At 34.9% G+C, this 19,789-nt stretch overlaps 1 protein-coding gene across 1 annotated transcript; it reads left to right on the top strand.

Moving 5' to 3' along the window:
- Window positions 1-717: 717 nt before the first annotated feature.
- lrrc61 (leucine rich repeat containing 61) lies at window positions 718-18,154 on the top strand. Its single transcript, XM_039773665.1, has 9 exons — window positions 718-956; window positions 7,280-7,375; window positions 7,463-7,609; window positions 11,142-11,202; window positions 12,356-12,441; window positions 12,540-12,605; window positions 14,571-14,639; window positions 15,722-15,844; window positions 16,895-18,154. The coding sequence occupies exons 1-9, from the start codon at window positions 929-931 to the stop codon at window positions 16,999-17,001; spliced, it is 783 nt and encodes a 260-aa protein (XP_039629599.1). The 5' UTR covers window positions 718-928; the 3' UTR covers window positions 17,002-18,154.
- Window positions 18,155-19,789: the final 1,635 nt, after the last annotated feature.

The following is a 19,789-nucleotide window of genomic DNA, read 5'->3' on the forward strand; positions in this document are numbered from 1 at the left end:
ACACTCCCACAGTCTAACTGGTTAATTTTTCTTTTTTTCAGGGATTGGCATCTGTGGACCCAATGCCTTTAGTCACATAGGACGCATAAATAGTATTTGTTATTTGTTGTTTATATTTCTATACAGATTATTTATGTATATTAAAAATGGCAACATTCCCAGTACTGACCCCTGTGGAACACCTCTCTTAACGTCACCCGATTCTGATAAGGTTCCTTGCACCACAACCCTCTGCTTTTCTGTGTTTTTTGGACCGATCTACACACTGCATCCTAAATTTCCACATCTTTTCGTTTCTCAAGTGGGACCTTGTCAAATGTTTTCTAAAAATCAAGATAAATAATATCATATGCACCACTCTGATCATATCATTTTGTCGCCTCCTCCTATAATTTCACTATACAGTATTAGTAAAACACCAACCTCATCTGAACCCATGTCGACTATTCAGTGAAACTCCTATTCTTGCCATGCGCTGCTCAATCTTCTATTTAATAATTTCTTCCTTTAATTTATCTGTGATGCACGTTAAACATACTGGCCTATTCTGTATTATCTAAAGCATAGCCACAATACCCACAACGGAGCTCTGTTAGTACCCGATCTGCACACGAGTACAGAACTCAGAACTCAGAACTTTGTCTGCAGCTAGATGCCTCTCGATCTGCAAGCTCGTGACGACATCTGCCTCTACTTTACGGCCCGCCGCTGTTGCCAAGGTAGCTGTGGCGCGAGAACTTCCGGGTGCTTGATCTAGAAATGAGACGCTACCAGAAGGGCTGAAAAGCGTATCGTGTTTGAGCATATGTCAGTCAGGAGATGCGCTGTCGGCAGTGTGCAGGACGTCAGACACAACAACTTAATTTTTTTTCTTTTCAAAATTAAGTGAAGACGTTTAGTGTCATAGGCACGTCTCCATTTTGCAAAAATGGAGTGTAAGAAAGACCGAGAACAAGGTAAGCGACTTGCTGTACACCAGTCTCATGCCAGAAGTCCGACCTCCCTTGTCAGCCTCCCCGATATCAGTAAGAAAAGAGAAAAGACGTGTGTTCTGTGTCGTAAGTCAAAGAGAGATTAGACAATAAAAGCAAAGCTCTTAACTGGAAGATAAAATAACATGGAGATACGAACTCTTAGCTGCAGGGGTCGCTGCCTATTAAATGAGCGACGGTAAAAATTGCTCAACCCAGGCAGCCTGTTCTTCCCAAACAGAACACCGTAATTCTTCGCTCATTTCCCCTATATCATTGGTAATTTAATTTCCAAAAAATAGCCCAATCGCTGGTGTTAACCACAGTGTAACGGCAATAAACAGATGTCTCATCTTGTCTGGAATGGGTTCTGTCATCTGCTACTATGAACTGAATTAAATGGGCGGTAACACGTTGCACTCGGGTATTTGGAAATTGTAGAGGGAGAAGCACTGCTTAGATTAAGGAAGAAAAAAATCTAACAAATTATCAGGACCTGATCACCTTTATCCTTGAGTATTTAAGGTGATTAGGGAGTGCATATATAAACCCTTGGGGCACATTTTTATAAAGTCATAGTACACAAGGGAAATTCTTAAGGACAGGGAAATAGCAGATATTATCCTGTTATATAAAAACAGAATGAGCAGCTCCAGTAAGCTTAACTTCCATCTCAGGTAATTCATTTAAGGAAAGGATTGAGCAACCCATGGCAAGTTCAGGGATTTTACTGGACAGTCAAAATAGGTTCAGATGGAGGAGGTTGTGCTTTACTAACTTGCTGGAATTCTATGAGTCAGGAACAAAAGGGAAGATCAGAATGAGGCATGTTGTATTATATATCTTGATTTTCAGAAGGCATTTAATAAGGTCCCACATGAGAAAGTTGAGTATTAAACTAGAGGGACCCTGAGTTCAGGATGTAGTATATCAGATGGGTGTAAAATTAGCTTAAGCAGATGAAACAGGGGGTTATGGTGCTAGGAACCTCATCAGAACTTGGTGAAGTTAATTTAAGTGTGGTGTCCAGCAGGGCTCAATACCGGGGATGGGGCAATTTTTAGAAAGTCTGAATTTGCATAAGCTATCCTAATTCATGTTGTTCATAAGAATTGTAATGATTTACTACATAAGGTATAAGTACCAAATAAACAACACTAGTTGTGTCATATATTTGAATATTAAAATTTTGTTCTTCAGTTTAAATGTTTAAAATAGGAATGATTTTTTTTAAGGCCGATAACTGATTTCATGTTACTTCATCGGCCAATTCCAATTATATTTTTCTTTTATCCCATTACAAACTTTTACACTAAACTTCTGCAACTTTTTTATTAAGAAAATGACATTCTGCAGGCCTAAAAATACTGAAGTACATTTCCTTAGAATGCATACTTTAATAAAATATGTACAAAAAATGTATCCATAATACATTTGGCATAAAAGAAAATAAAGTACTTCATATAATTACAAACTGTAATATTACTTAATTTTTTTATAATGTAACAAGGCTTAATTAATAAAAAGTAGTTTTCACTATTTCCCCAACAACAAAAAAATTATATGTGTATTCTCACACAATCATCCATCCATTATCCAACCCACTACAGTATATCCTAACTACAGGGTCACGGGGGTCTGCTGGAGCCAATCCCAGCGAACACAGGGCGCAAGGCAGGAAACAAACTCAGGGCAGGGCACCAGAGGACGACTGCTTCAATTCCTTTCTTCTCATTTTATTACTCCACTTTTTAAACATAAAGGCTGATATTCTAGTCGCCTCTCACTCTTTGCTAAAACAAGCAAAGCCTCAGCTTCCTGCTGTTTATATACGGTGCAGAAAGTTTCCTACAAAAAAAAAACTAAATTAACATAAATCTTAGAAAAGTAGGGGCTGAAAAGATCAGCTTTTGTGATCGGCCAATTTATCCATTACTAAACAAGTCTTTTTTTTAGTGAAAATCAGCTGACTTAGATCAGCAGCTGATCGATTTGTGCATCCCTAGTTTAAAATCTAGATATTCTTTATTGTAATAGAAATTTGTCTTTTTCACCCTCTGATAGAGGTTCATGTAGGGCTAGATTCCTCTTGTAAAGGATCAAAAATAGCATCATATTTGTAATCACGTACTTTTAAATAGTCTAGAGTGATTACCCACATGCTTATGTTTGAAATTTGTTTTTTTACCTTTCTGGGCTTGGCTGTTAGAGTGCAAGGACTACTGACAAAGAATGAAATATCAAAGATATTCTTATATTTGTGATCAGCAATCTCAAAATAATATGAAAAAACACTCTGCATTGCCTATATTACCAATCCCCATTTTTTTAAGTTTTGGAGAGGGAGTAATTTTGAACCTTCATATGCTTTTAAGGGGTGAACCCTTGGGGTCGGTTGATTTGGCATACACAAACAACTTCAAGTTCTTCTGATCATTTTGCTGAAGACACCTATTGGTTTACTCTTTATCATAAGGGTTTAACTTTATACACAAAAATTAGGCAAAAAATGACATTAACAATAAGTTTTTTTGAGTCTATAGGGACAAAAATAGAAGGAACCCTGAAAAGCTCAATGCCTTGCATAGTTAGATATCAAGGTGAGTTGAACGGTATATAAGATGTTGGATTTTTCTTGTATCATAGTGTCAGGAGACTCCAGACAAAATAACTGAAGTGATTTCGAAGCACTCATAAGTAATTCTTATGGACACAGTTTACATACATGACCTTGATGGGGATATAAACAATACGCTGGTTAAATTTGCAGATAATACCAAGGTACTGTAGGTGGATAGGCAGATAATCTAGAATCCATTGAACCATTACAGAGGAACTTGGAAAGCATGCAGGTTTGTGGCAGATGAAATTTAATGCAAGTAAATATAGGAAGTAAAAATATTTGATTTGAGTATACAATGGATCTGAAGACTGAAAGTACCCATTATGAGAAGGCTTTAGAGGAGTCCAAGTGAACTCCTCAATATCATCATCCAGAGTTCAGCAGCCATTAAGAAGGCTATCAAAATGTTAGGTATATAGCATAATGTGTAGAGTCAAAAGAGGTCATGGTTAAGCTTTAGCATGTACTGGTGATGCTACACCTGGAGTACTGTGTGCAGTTTTGGTCTCTAGGCTCTAAACAAAGTTTAAAGGAGTTGAACCTTTCAGTTTAAGACAAATGAGATTAAGGAGTGACATGACTTAAGCGTTCAATATTATGAAAAGAATAAGCCCGTTGCTTCAGGACTTTTATGTTAAAATGAGTTCAACAAGAACACAGAGGCACAGTTGAAAACTTGTTAAGGGTAAATTTTGCACAAACCTTAGGAAGTTTTTCTTTACACCGAAAACAATAGACACATGGAATAAGCTACCAAGTAGTGTGGTAGACAGTGGAACTTTGGCAGTCTTCAAAACTCTACTTGATGTTAGTTTGGAGGAATTAAGTGAATAGGAGTGAAGAGCTTTGTTGGGCTGAATGGCTTTTTCTCATCAAAATGCTTCTAAATTTCTAACATTCTGCTGTTGTTTTTTAAGGCACCATGTAGAAAAGTGATTTTTGTGTATATGTTACTGCCATGAGAAAATGAGAATGATTAAAGTGTGGGACAGTTACAGATTTTTATTTTTTTTGTTTTTGTGTAGTTTCTTTGCATTCTCGTTTCGCGCTTCATTTAATACTATAATAATTTTTTAAATTACACCGATACACTTTCAGCTTTGTACAAAGGTATTTACTTAGTCTTAAGCTAACACTTTTTATTGTTCTACTGCCCTATTCCATCCCTCCACTTTCTGTGTTAATGACCTGTAATAGGTGATTTAATTTCCTGAATATTGATTCCTAGCTGATTTTTTAAGTGTATTGTAGGGAAAAGCACTTCTATTCATGCATAAACTAATCTGCAACTTGTGTCATTTTTAGAAGTTTCCTTGACAAACATAATGTCCACACGGGCCTGTTTTGGCCCAGAGTGGCATAGTAACTTCATTTAAACATGACCTACATTATGTTCCTGCCCAGAGTAATGTCAGGGCCACCCAAATGTTTATTGAAGATGCTGTGGGACGAGATCTGGTGAGGTCAAGGCTTGCAGTGTCTTTAGGATGTGTGGATCAGGAGCCAGGTGGCAGATTGCTCATACAAAGACCACATTGACACTGACTACTTGCACAGTTATGCAGGTGTTGCCAGAATGGCACCTTAAGGAGATGCTAGACTACTGGAAGCTCAGTCCAGAGCTGTTATTAGTAGAGATGAGTTACCCAGTTTGCTAGATGGCGAGGCTGTGTGGGGTATGTCTAATCATTGTTTTGGAGAGATGATTTTGGTAATGACTTTCCTGAGTCACATGTTCTGGTTAAAATGACAGAAGGGCTACTAGAAAGAGTTCTATAAAAATGGCCTCAAGAGTTCTAGGGTCTGGTCCTAAATACTGAAGTAATGAAGGGGGGAGAGGCAGGTCGTCAATTCAAAAAAAGTTATTACCATGTATCTTTAGGTTTCCTGACTATAAAGTGCACTCATAATTCTGGAAGTATGTATTTAACAATATTTTGGCATAAAAATCACACATTTGACTGGATGACTGACATGTAGGTTATGCAACATTAGTAATATGAGGTTTTTGTCTTTTATATCCATCGACATTTTTCACACATTGTTTGCCATTCTACAGCATTCGTCTCTATTGGCTTTTATCTATATATATATATATATATATATATAAAATTCTTTTTGACTTTGAAACGGAAAGTCTGACCACACGAAATGGAAATTACGTATGACCACAGAACATATTATAATACAGGAACTAATCACTTCGTTTGTGGGCGCCATTTTTATATCGTCTTTATGAATTGTTATTATTTGTGTGAGAGTTATTTTACTGATATTGAAAAGAAGTAAACACAAACATGCTGATCTACCCCATAGAAGTGCGCCCCGCATCGCCCTCTCCCAGCCCACCTCTCTGGACTCCAGCACTGAGCCGACCGCCGCCAGGCGCGTTCTGACAGAGACGTTTTATTTATTCGTCCAAGTGACTGTTGCGGAAACTGCCAGATTCTAACTTTTTTTTTAATTGGCAGTACTTGATAGTAGAAGAGATGAAGAAAACAGCTTTGCGTCTTTCTACTTTTTAACTGTGCCGAGCTGTAGAAGACCGCCTTCAGCGGCGAGGGGTTGTGACAACAAAGTGGATGCTGGAAGGCACGGAAAGTCGGGCTGCTCTTCCGGGGTTGACAGCTTCGCAGTTTCGGGCAGCGTCCTCTCTTCTCGCACTGTTTGTGATACTTCAAATGCCCTGTCGGCTCCTTGGACAGTGGAAATCTTTGCGAATGAGTGTAATCAGCACCATCGAAGCATGACTCTCTTGGTAAATTGCGGTGCACGGCTACTTACTGTCCCTTAAGGTGAGTTCGAGTCACTAAAACCCCGCAAAATTCAAGGTTGCTTTTGTGATGAATTCTTTTAAGAAGATGGAGGGTTTACATCTAAGAATATGTACCGACCTCTTCATGTAAAGTATTGGACTTGGGAATTGTTTGGACCTTCTGCCCGTTAAGCACGGAAGGGCAGTGTCCACATTTTTCAGAATATTTTTTCTCTTAAATCACAGGCATGTGGTGCAAGGTCGTCAAGAAGGTAGTTTACCCAAAACCATTGCAGTAGTACTCAATGTATCTTTACTTCTTAAATGTTAATGTTTTACAGTTTAATAATTTATACGTTTCCTATATGTTCTTCAAATTCTTTTATCAAAATGTTTTACTACTTAATAACTTATTTTATGAATACATTTTATTTTTTTTCCCCTTGCACTCAGTGAGCGAAGCCACTGGGTAATCAGCTAGTTATGTCATAAATTTTTTTCTCTCCATTCTGCATGAAAACATTACATTAAAATTTTTTCTCTGCTACCACTACAAAGTACAGGGGGTAACTAACATAAAAAAAATATTTTTGCATGAAGTATTCCTTTAACATAACGCAGGAGTGAAGTTTGTGAGTGAGTCTGGCTGAGTCTTAAGACAATAATGCAGCAATCCATTATAGTGCAAAAATATATCAGACAGGAAGATGAGCCCAGCAGTCTTTTGTAGTTTCTTTCAGACTTTTCTTTCTCACAAAGGCTTTACTGTTTATAGTCATCAAAGGTTTGAAGAAGGTGATGCTAGTTTAACATGGATTTCTACTTTGAATTTTGTTTATGTTCTTTGGTTATTTATATGTGGGAGTGGAGTCACCGAGCACTCGTTTGGGATGCTTTAAAGATGTTGTTTTTCCCCAAAATATTTTTCAGACGTGGAAAATATTAAAATTACAGCTGCTTTGCTCAAGTCAACCACTGGAGAATTTGATTTGGAATCCATATTGTTTCTGAAACTTCGAGGACTTGGTAAGAAATGTACCTATTTTTGTACACCCAACTTTAAAATTTGATGATTTTAATCTTGTTGTTTGCTGTTGCTTTAATCTTTTTCAGGTATCTGTGATCTTGGCTGCATTGGATCCTGTTTAAATCTGGAACGTTTGGACCTGTCAATAAACAGTATTACCTGCTTGACATCTCTGGCTTCTTTAAAGCTGCTTACTGTGCTGAATGTTTCTGGAAACAGAATCACAAATTTAGGTATGTTTAATGGATAATCATTCACCTATCACTAGGGACTCAAAGAATAGATCATTTTTTATCCATGAATATTGGTTTTGTCTGGATTTGCAGATGTTGTTTTTGTATTGCCACCTCAACTTTTTGGAAGCCTTAACTAATCTTATAATTAAATATTGTAGTACAGCAGTTAGCACAGCTGCCAATGCTCTTGGAGGCTTTAAATTTTTAAACTGACTATGTAGGTAATGGTGTGAATAAGAGTGTGCCTTTTAATGAATTTTTGCCGTCTCCAGGGTTATATCTTACTTTCTGCACAGTTTCTCACATGCTACTTTATGTTAGCAGTGTGAGTTGCAGGGAAGTGTTTGTAATATCAGTTGCAGATTTCAGTAAACGCATAAATTGTTGTCCAATTTGTCTAGATATGGCAGTGGCTGCTTTTGTGCAGATAACTGAGAAGATGTGTTGAAACATTGTTTATTTGAAATATATGTGTTTATGTTCGTTCCTTCTTTACGTTTAAAATAAGAAACCATCTTTTTTCAATTGACATATCTTAGTTGGATTTTCATTGATACAAAATAAAGAAAATACGATTTTTACATGAAATTCTGCATTTATTTTTTTAAATTGGTGGACAGTACTATTATATTAACATTTTTAAGTACATATTACATATTTAGTTTTCTAATAGATGTTACTATGTTTTATTTTAACTATATTTTGAATACACAGTATATATTTATGTACAGAGCCTGTGTGTCAGTAGGTTTATTTGTATAAACAAATAAACTAAATATACTTGCAAGAAGATATTTTCAAAAAAGAGATGTTACATGATGTTATTGTTTCATGAGTTAAAAATCTTTATAAAATTATACTGTTATATTTTTAATGCCTATAAATATGATTATTGAAAGTCAGAAACATCCTTTACCATTTACAATGAAACATTTTGTGCTGGAAAAAAAAAAAACAGGACTAGTGAAACATCCTACTAATATAGATTTTCCTTGGTGGCTGTGGAAAAAGTCAATAAGGCCCCTTTAATGAGCATTTTGCCTTATGGTAATTCAGTAGTTTTTAAAATTACTAGGGGGTTTTGCCCCCTGCTCGCTTCGCTCGCCAACCCCCGTGTTTGGTTTTCCGGATACACACTTTTAAGATTTTTTTTTTCTTTGAATTGGTGCTATTTCATTAGTTTCACTTTTATTTCAGAACTTCTGTAAAAACATATTTGGAATCTTTCGAGTCCCAATATGCTGAATCTTTTAAATGAGGTCAGTGAGACATGTGTTTAATGACTTTGTACCATAAATCGGGATTTCTCCCATTGGAATTTCAGCACAGACAAAACAATCTACATCATCAGCAGTTAATATTTTTTTTTGCAAAGTAACCAATAAATGCATGTGTGGTTAGCCCTGTTTTTGAAATTCTCTGACTTAAACTTCAAAGCCTTACATTGGTCAAAGTCTAAACTATTTAAAATTTATCCCAATGTTCCTGACCTATGTGACCGATGTAACTCCTCTTCCTGCAGTTTAAGCCACATGTTTTTTCTTTGCCCCAAAATCCAGTTATACTGGACCTCTTATTTTGATATTATTTTTCATGTTTATGGAATCCGACTGGAACTTTGTCCTTTGATTGCTATATTTGGGGTTCCTGGAGATCCTGTTACGTCTCTTAATAGTACACAATTGGATGCAATCGCTTTCACTTCACTGTTAGCACGACGTAGAATATTATTGTCCTGGAAGGCTTCGCATCCCCCGACCATTGCCCGCTGGCTGAAGGATCTTATGTTCTTTTTAAAACTTGAAAAAATCAAGTTTAGACTGAGTGGGAGAGCTGATGGGTTTTTTGAAGGTCTGGCAACCTTTTGTTTCTTATTTTAGATCCTTGGAAACAATTGCACCTGATTGAACTTTATTTATTTTATTTATTTTCTATTTTACTTTATTACTGTTATTTTTTTAATTGTTATTTATTTATTTACTTATTTTTTGTACTATCCTGTGTATTATAGTTTTTTTTTTTTCTAAATTACTTTTTTGTTGTTTAATTATTCATTATATATTTTATTTATTTATCTTTTTTGCGGGCCTATGGGTGGGATATGGGGTTTAGGTATTATAGGTTTATTGTTCGCGTCTGATAGTCAACACCAATATGTTTGTCAGTACCTTTGGCACTTTTATGTATTTGAAGAGATGTGTACGTATGTTGTTGTTAATTGGAAAACTGATAAATAAATGGGAAAAAAAAAAAACTTCAAAGCCTTACAATATTTACATACTTCGGACATATCACCTATGTCCATATATTCGATCTCTATTCGCCTTTTCGTTATTTTTCAGAGTAATGAGTTCTCTTTTTTTGCTCTAATGCGATGCTTACTTTCTTTGTTTTGACACTGTCTTTTTTTCTTCTTTCATATTCTGTATCTTGCTCTGCATGTGTCTGCTCTACATGTGTTTTGCCCCCTTGTTTTTTAGCCTCTTTATGACGTTTTACTTTGTTTTCTACTCTGTCTTTTATTTCTGACCTCGCTGTGTCCTGCTTTTTTTTAGTGACACCTGGTCCGTGGTGATTATTTTCCCTTTTTCGAGTAATAATTTCCGTTTGTTTGCATTACTGTGATCGCACTGTTTTTTTTTTTTGAGCCTTTCAAATTGTTTTCATAATCTCTAACCTGTTCTGCATGTGTATAGCGCCAACGTTTGTGAATGTCTTTGTCTTTTACTCCCTGTCTTTTAATTCTGAGCCTGATTGAACGTGCTTTTTTTTTCAATTCCACTTGTTCCGGGTTGATAATTACTTTCCTTATTTTCTGAAATTGCTCTTTTTTTCTCTCTAACGCTTTTGAGTCTCTTTTCTCCGTGTTGCTCTTTCTTTTTTGCTTAGTCGTCGACGTTTCATTTATAATGTATTGTCTTTATATGCGCTGAGAGCCCTGGATCTGTGTGTGCTCAAAGCCTTTGCACAACTGAGTGTTTTGCTGCCCGTGGTGTTATTTGATATTGATTGTAAGTAGTGTGTGTCTTGCAAGAATCTCATGTTCTACGTCATCGCGAGACGGTCCTGGGTCAATCTCTTGGCACAAAGTCTCATGTTTAAGGTCCCCGCAAAACGCTCCTTGGCCAATCTCTTTCATCTCATGGGTCTTTTAAGTGTCTTTAGTGAAGATCACGTCTCGTCTCCTGTCTTTCTCTTCCAGGACTTTTTTTTTATAATAGAGAGATATTGTGAGGCTCAAGCTACCCATTTGCTTCTAGAGTGTGGACAGAGTGTACATTCAGTTGAAAATTTTGATTCTTTGTATTTACTTCATTCAGTTGTTATTATTCTTGTCATGAGAATGACAGCATACATGCAAGTTTTAAATTATTATTTATATAATTTAGTTAATAACTGTAATTAAATAATTTAAACTGTAGGCAGCTGTGTGGTGTTACTTTTTTAAAATGTTAACCTGTTCTACAACAAAAGAAAATATACAAATCCTCTGGATTGATTTCACAGTTCAGTGTTTTTTTTTTTTTAGAACCCATAAGCTTTTGTGAAAATCTGCAAACACTGAATGCAGCCGGCAATTTAATTTCAAGGTAACTTTTTAAATTGTGCTTTATATATATGTATAATGTATGTATGTATGTATGTATGTGTGTATATATATATATATATATATATATATATATATATATATATATGAATGCTAGTGTATACTTTAGGCCTAAAAATTGACAAAACTCTTGGTGTAGAAAATTAGGTAAGTGTAGGTAAATGTGGAAGTCATACAGCAAGCTTAGAGTCTGCAGATGTAAGCGTTTTGATCCCTGGAAGTTGACTCTGTTAAAAGCATTTTTTTAAATTGTTTGAGGGTCTTAGTGTTGTTATAGACATTGCAACTGGTTGTAATTTTCTTCTTTAAAGCTTATGAGACCCAATCACTGTATGTGTGGGCTTTCAACTTTTTCACCACGTTAGCATAGATTTCCCTTCGATATCCACAACATATTTGTGTTAGTTTTATTTGGTGACTGTAAACAGGCCCTCTGTGTGTATATGTGTGTGTGCGTATAAGAGTAAAATTGAGTTCCATGCAGTGGATTGATGCTTTGTTGAGATATGTTTTCTTCTGCCTTGCACTTGAAGCTAGTAGGACAGGTTCTGGGCAACTACAGACCTAATCTCTTCAATTAAGGACATTTAGAAAGAATGTGGATGAATATTGTGATATCAAGTGAAGCCTTTTTTTTTTTATTTGTTTTTAAATTGCAACCCATTGTATGGTTCGGATGTCTGATTTAGGTGCACCAGCTATATTTACATTATATAGTACTTTCTGCTTGTGACCTTTTTCTTGGCTGCCTTTACTCTTTGACCCAGAAAAACAATTAAATATCTTGCTGGGTCAACACCTCTGTTCATTTCAGAGTTCCCTATCCATCATCTGCCATAAACATGGCATCCGGTTATAGCAAGCATAATCTGAGCTGCTGGCCATTGTCAAATACCATTTGAAGAATCCCCAGAGAGCCCCTAGCTGACTAGATGATGGCCTGTTCTAATTAAAAATAGAAAAATAAATAAAACATGTTTTTTAAATAAGTAACTGAATTGAAAGCCGAGAGCAAAGTATATGAGATGCTAGCAGTGCTCATAACACTTGCACATTCCTTTTCTTTCACAGTGTTTATTGCCATACAGTTGTTAAAATAAATGCTTATAAGAAAGCTTTTTTTATATATATTATAGCTTTGAAAGCCTCCATTGTCTCACCAGTCTAAAGAAGTTAGAAAGCATTCGATTCAAGGACTCTATGTGTAACTTCTCTAATCCAGGTAAACCTGAATTATTTCTTACAGTATGTTTTTATGTATGCATATGTTTTCCTTTATTAATATTATTTTGTAGTTGACTTTTATTTTTTGCTTTTTAGTTTGCAAGATCACATCTTACAGATGTACAATTTTAGAGATGTTTCCAAACATTAAAGTAATCGATGGTGAGTGTCCAAAAATATTGCCCCATGACACCTTTTGCACTTTTTTGACATTATATCGGAGTTCAGGTTGTATTAGGACAAATTAACTAATGGAAGTACCTTTTCTCAAGTTGAGCTTCTTTCACATTAGCATGTCAAACAAGACAGTATTCTGGCTTTTTGAGTTGTTGTAGTAACTCTGTGTAGTGTGTAAGCGCCTACCAGCAGTGGCTGAGGGATCTTATTGGAGTTGTTGATTACTGCTCTTGATATGGGTTCACCCAAACAAATACAGCACATGAGATAAGTAAAGTTGGAAAGAGCAGGTAACACCTATATGCAACCAGATTTTTGGTCATAGGTTTTTCTTGCTAAAATTAATTTAAACTGTTACTAGCAGCGTATAAAATAAAAAGACATTGACAACAATTAGTGATTGTTCTTTTTAAAACACATTGTGAATTTATTTATTGATAATTTCTTGAAACTGTTGTCATGTCTAACATATATCTCTTGCTCTCATCAGAATATTTTTTATTGCTTCAATTGCAGAGTTTTTTTTACAGCAAAGCTTGAAATTAGCCAATTAACCAGTTTTCCATTTGGTTGTGAAGGTGGGTGTCTGCATCTTAAGTTACAAATTGAGTTGAAGTGCTGGTACAAAAGATGTGTAAAAGATTATTGAATGTATCAACTGTTTGCGTAAGAGTCTAACCAAAGACAGCCTGCTGCAGTTACATCCTGTTACATGTACTAATGATATAACATTCATTTGATATTAAGGTTAATAAGAATACAAGTTCTTCTCCTGAACTTACAACTTCAAATAATGTGGAGTTGTATTAGTTTACTGAGCTAGCTTACTGTTTGTCTGTGGCTGAAAATGATTAGCTGAGTAAGACCACTGAATAGAATTTTTAGATATTACTTTATTTATCCCCAGGGGAAATTTGGCTTTTTACAGAAGCTATTTAAATAAATAAATATATAAATAGATAGGTAAATAAATAAATATACACACTCTTTGGTCTGAAGACCCACTGGAATGACTATAAAGCAAGAAAATTAAAAAGAAAGAAAAGTTTTGACTTGGTTGTCACAGTCCCATTGAGGCATTATGCAGACATATTACTGTTGATATAAAGAAGCCCCAGTTGCGTTTCTTGATACACATCTGCTGAATAATTTGTTGAATTAAAGTACTCCATGTTGGTGTGTCAGAAAGAGGACGCACAGCATTGTTCATAACATCAGTCAGTTTTGGTTTAATTTTCTCCTTCACTGCTACCTCCAGAGCGTGTCCTATAACAAAGCTTGCCCTTTTAATTAGCTTGTTGATTCAGTGGGCCTCTCTTGAAGTGATGTTACAAGCCTAGTATACCACATCGTAGAAAATCACACTGGCCATCACAGATCACTTCCCACATCTAAGGAATACAGTCTCCTAAGGGAAAAGAGCCTACTCTGCTGTTTCTTATATAGTTCATTTGTGTTCAGAGACCAGTCCAACCTGTCATTAATGTGGGCCCTCAAGTACTTACAGAAGTGGACCATTCTCCAAAACATTGCAATTGAAGAAGCGGGTCCTCAAAATAGACGGTTGGATAGACAAAAGATAAATGCTCTCTGTAGTATGCCGCCTGTGATAGCTGCTGTATCTCTTCCTGTAACTTAATTTGCCTAGCTAATTAAATTGGATAAAGTCAGCATTGAGCCACTTGAATCTAATGGACTGAATAGTTTCCTGTCATATGCAAAATTTCATATGTATTTAATTAAAGCTGAATATTTGCCACAGTTCATTTTTCATTGGAATAGTGTGGTGTTTTATTGTATGTTAGTTTTTACAAATTATTTTACAATTTCATATAGGAGCCCATGGCATTCTACATATCTGATGGTCAAGACAACACAAAATTATTTGGTTTCTTTGGAAATCATATGAAGCAAAAACTAATATTTACTACTAAACTTATTTTTATACAGGTGAGAGAGTGGCTGGAAGAGGGAGTGACTTATATCAGTTATGCAAGGATCTTGACGAGTCTCTAAAGGGTTTGTGCATTTTGTATCATGTATTTCAGAAATGACTTTTGGATTTCATAACAGTTTTTTTTTTTTTTTTGTTGATTTAGTATGGGAAATTGCTTATTTCACTGCTTAAAATGATCTTATGCATTGCTTTTATTTAAGGCTTCATATATACTTTTCCATCTCGTCTTAAATTAGTAGTGTTGAATTTCTTCAGGGTTGCAAGGAACCAGAGCCTATTGTGGTGTCACTGAGTACAAGGCAGAAAATGGCCCAGAATAGGGCACCATTCCATTTTGGAACCCTCTTGCATGTGCACAAACACAAACATACACACACACACGCATGCATTTGTGCTGACCTTGAGCCAGCATTCACCTGGCAATCATTGAACCAGACATCACTCTGGGCAACATTCTTAAAGAGAGAACTCCTATTTTACACAGTTCACAAGCAAGTTCATATACAAAGACATTAACTTTAAGACACTAATACACAGACAGAAAAACATATTTCCCATTTTCATTTGCATGCACAGATTTGCATGTTGTGTGCTTTAGATTTAAACGTGTTTGCAAGGTTTCCACTAATTTTTAGTATAGTGGTTAAATATTTTTGTTCGGAACCCATATTGTAAGAATTCCATCTGGTGTGCCAGATCAACTGAATTAATTTGCCACTCCTAAAATTGCCAGTTAACAAGACCTTCACATCTTTGCTGTTGTAGGAGGAAAATCAGAATGCATGGATAAAAACCTGTACAGACATGTGGGGAACATACAAAGATACACATGAACAGTGACTGGGTGCAGGATTGTCGGGGCAGAGCTACCTGCTGCACCACAGAGTACCATTGTTGTCTTCTATAATCATCTTATAGAGAAACAGTCTTTTTCTAAGCTATTCTACAACAGCACTTTCCTCTTTTTGTGTATCAAGCCATATTGAGCCAACAAGTCCCTGCTTACTGTTAATTTATACTTTTACATTAGTTTTTCTTTGTACAGTATATGCTAAATGCCTTGTGTTGCTTAATGGTCAGTTTCAGGACAGTTTTAAAAGGAAAGAAAAAACCTTTACATCAAAGTGTTTTGTCTTTTATTCAGGCATTTATAAAAATGGCCCAGGAGTAGAGGTCCCTGCTTGCAAACCTTGGGTTGAAGAAGGTTTTTGGGAAATCAAAAGATCAAACAATGCAATAATAGAAGAAGCGTACAAGCAATTCAATGGTAAGATGCAGCATTTGTATCATGCCTAATTTCAAATTAAATAATTTAACAAATAAAATAAATGAGTGGTCACAAGACATTGAAATGATGGGGGGTTATATGATTATATGAAAGTTACCATTTGGGAACAATACCTGATTGAAAAACTTAAATAGAAGTTGACCTTTTCTTTGACAGTTTTTAAATATGTGCTCCTAAAATGGCACCTTTTTCAATTTGGCTGTCATATACAGTAGTTAAACCGAAAAAAAAGATATTTACCCTTTGATTTCTGCTTTAGGATAATGCACTAAATAATGTCATGCTAAATAAGAATTATCCTGGGTGATGCATTTCATATGCAAATATATTGTCCTGCGGATTTTAGAATCCACATACTGTGTACCAGCACTGTAGGAGCCTGATCACTTTCTTAATACATTCTTTGTGTGATGATACACAGTTAAAGAGTTCTGTAACTTTCACTTAACCTTCTTTAGGTTTTCCCTCAAAGCTAGTCTATGAAGGAAGTCTAGTTGTGTTAAATTAATAAAGAGGTTGACAGACTTTGAGTTTTTTTTAACTTTGCTTGGCTTGTTATGTTGCCAGTACATCAATACAATTGAATTGTGCTTTTTAAGTTAAGCTCCATTTTGTAACTGATTATTCAGTGTGCATGTCTTCCAATGCTTAGAATCCTTATATTTTTTAACAGTTCTATAAAAAAGTAAGTCATAGTGAATAAAACCACAATCACTAGCTCAGTTTGGAGAAACTCTGGAATATTTTGAAACTCCAGATATAATAATTACAGTTTGTAAAAATGTATCCTTCTTAGAAGGATATGATCCATGCATTTTCTAAAGACATTTTGCAAGGGTCAAACTATTCCTCGTACAGCTTATTGTGTCCAGCTGTTTTTTGGAATTTTAACTTTTTGCTTTTAAATTCAGTTATAGGATAACTGCCCTTATAAAGTTCACAAAAATTTAATAGACCTTTTTTGAGAATGTCAACTTCAGTAACCTTTACTTGTCTTTTCCTTTTGTCTTTATTTTCTCTCTGGGACAGATGTACTACATGAATGTCGACTTCTAAACAACAGAGCATCACATCTAATTACTCAGACAGAGAGAACACTAAGCAACAAGAATCAGACAAAGCTTTATGTTGTCTAAAGCGGCTGTGGAACTAACATACAGTCTCTAACATACAGTATGTATAAGGCAGTTTTGTGTTTTCCTCTTCATGGCAGATACCAGTGCCATGAACAGACTTTCCTGTGCAATCCATGTTAATGCAGTGCTTTCACCCATAGCTGCTGACGTATTGTACCCTTTAATGGTACTTTTTGATCATTTAATTAATGTTCAGGTAAATTAAAAATGGAAAATATTTTTTTGTGCAAGAGAAATCAAAGCACAACGTGTGTGTGTGTATATATGTATGTATGTGTGTGTATATATATATATATATATATAATATATATATGGCATATAATGCTGTGTTAAGGCAATTGCATGAAGCTTTTTGAAAATGAATTACACAGTTGAATGTTTTCTCTGTGTGTGTTTTTTTTTCTTCTGTCCACACCCCCCCTTGGGGTCATAAGTAATATAGGACAATATTTTATGTGTATATGTTAACTATATGGAAATTGTGCATTTTAAATATTGTTTATTTTATACACTGGGAAACTTAACCTACTCAAATGTTTATATGTTTGTTTTTGCCACAAATCTATAAATATGAACTAAAAAGAATGATATAATTGTGTTATTTTCAGTAAGAAAGAATGGCAATATTTTATCCATTTATTAATTCATTTTTTGATGAAGTACATCTAATATGTGAAAGAAAATTATGTAAGGGGTACCATGTTGGTCATCAAAATATATCGGGAAAAATATAGCAAAATCTCTGCAATACATTATATGTATTTATAAAGCAACTACTTTTCCAGGATCACATCTAATTTATCATATATTGGGTTTATTTTTTATGTAGAAAGAAAGAAAAAATCATTTTTAATGACACTGTTTGTTTTAAATCTAAAATAAAGTATAAAATATATATATATACCATTTATAGATTTTGTTGAGCTATGTGAATATACATTTATACAATGGTATCTCTCAGTTGCTAAATGTACAGCCTTATTTAGCCCTGCATTAAATGTGAGGGGTTAGAAAATGGTTAGATGAGTAAGAAATGTTTTTTTTATTGTTATGTATTTTATTTTTGGATGTAAAGAAGCATATATCATCACCTCATTTGACTCAGCACAAATTTTGTAACAAAAAAATATAATTGTCTAACAAATGAAAGAGATTTATGACTCTTGGACCATTTTGTATCCTTTAAAGTTATTTATCACAAATAATAATATTTGTAATAATTTCATTGTCCAACATAGTGGTTTTAAAAAAATATGGTAATTACAGTAGTCTGCTAATTTCTGCATAATTGATTAATAATTCTGGCATCATTTTTGAAATCTCATTTCATGCTGTGCTGAATGTATATCCCTTGCATTTTGCATACACATTCTCTCCAGTTTAATAGAAACATCATAGGCACACTAATGTTTATACGTTGATGAGGACATTTAGAATGTGACCTTTAAAATTTACTTTAACTGTACTGCATCCTGAGAACTATAAAATAGCCATAACAGTTTTTAAACTGTCAAACTACTATGGAACAAGTAGGTTAAGAAAATAAATGAGTATTTGGCAAAGTAGCAAAGCCTGGATGTAAAATGACATCATACTTAATGTTTTGAAATTGGTTACTATATGAGTCACCATTTTAAATTTTGATCTTCTTTTGCTCCTTAGTCTGTAATAATGGGTATAGTTTCAGTGGAAACTGCAAAAAAGATGAAAGACGCAATAACTCGGAATGAAGATAATTGAAACCCATGAGAAAAGGCTTCGTCAGTGAGCATATAACCAACAAACCAAAAAAATTACAACAGAACACTAGCATGCATTTTTAGGAATTTTATTTTCCTACCCAGCCTTGGACAGTAACAATGGTTTCTGTTTGAAGACTTTAATTGGTAAATGAGAATCTTGTTTAATTAGACCAAGGTTGCACCCTGTCTGCAGTTTCAAATAAAAAACCAAGGTCATCTGACCATTTTAAAGAAGTGCAGTTTGCAAACATAGGCTGTGGTTGCCTGTGATCCCATATTTGGATTAATTAAGTGGATGATCTGATGGTTTTAATTTTACACTGAGTAGCCTGTGAACCCAGCATTATATTTCAGAAAGTGGCTTTATTATGTTTTACAGGTTTCATGTTTCATCCATTGGTCTTATATTTAAGATGATACCAGCATCAGTGAAGGCCCAGTAAAGAAATGTAAAAAACCTGTCAAAGGAAATATGGAGCCTGTTGAGCTTATCTCAAAAAGGCAATCTGAGCTGTTAGTTTGCCCACCGTAGAAGTTGCATTTCTGGAAATGTTCATGTTGGAAAGCCCACAGCAATATGGGCAGAAAAACATGCATTAAGAGAATAAAAATGCTATGATCTTGACCTGGTTCCATTGAACACTTGTGTAAATAGTAGCCAGTCAGAAAGTGCAATTTGTCTTTTGCATTTTGAATATATTAAATATATTTTGTGTCCCTCTACCTTCTGTAAAAAGTTATACTTTCTAAACAGGCCATATTACAACAGAAAATTGACCAAAGAATTACACTTTTGATTGGACTTGAATTATGCTTATTTTTCATTTGCTTTATATTGTTCTTTGATGATAGTTGGGTAAACTGTATGATTGTAGAAGCTGCTGTGTAAATTCTTAAACCATTAATGCTAGAAAGTAAAGGGGTGACATTGGGCTTTGACTGCAACATTCATATTACTCAATGAACATATGGCTAAAGTAAGTGGAGTTCAGAAAATTCATGGTATAGTCTAGATGAATGCTTCCCAAACTCGGTCCTGGAGACCC

Source organism: Polypterus senegalus, chromosome 12 (assembly GCF_016835505.1).
Source record: "Polypterus senegalus isolate Bchr_013 chromosome 12, ASM1683550v1, whole genome shotgun sequence".
Taxonomy (NCBI): Eukaryota; Metazoa; Chordata; class Cladistia; order Polypteriformes; family Polypteridae; genus Polypterus; species Polypterus senegalus.

Excerpts from the sequence above, each read along its gene's own strand:
- lrrc61 (XM_039773665.1), top strand. The coding sequence starts at position 929 with ATGGAGTGTAAGAAAGACCGAGAACAAG. Across the intron at positions 957-7,279 it reads TAAGAAAGACCGAGAACAAG|ACGTGGAAAATATTAAAATT; the intron begins GTAAGCGACTTG and ends AATATTTTTCAG. Across the intron at positions 15,845-16,894 it reads AGCGTACAAGCAATTCAATG|ATGTACTACATGAATGTCGA; the intron begins GTAAGATGCAGC and ends TCTCTGGGACAG.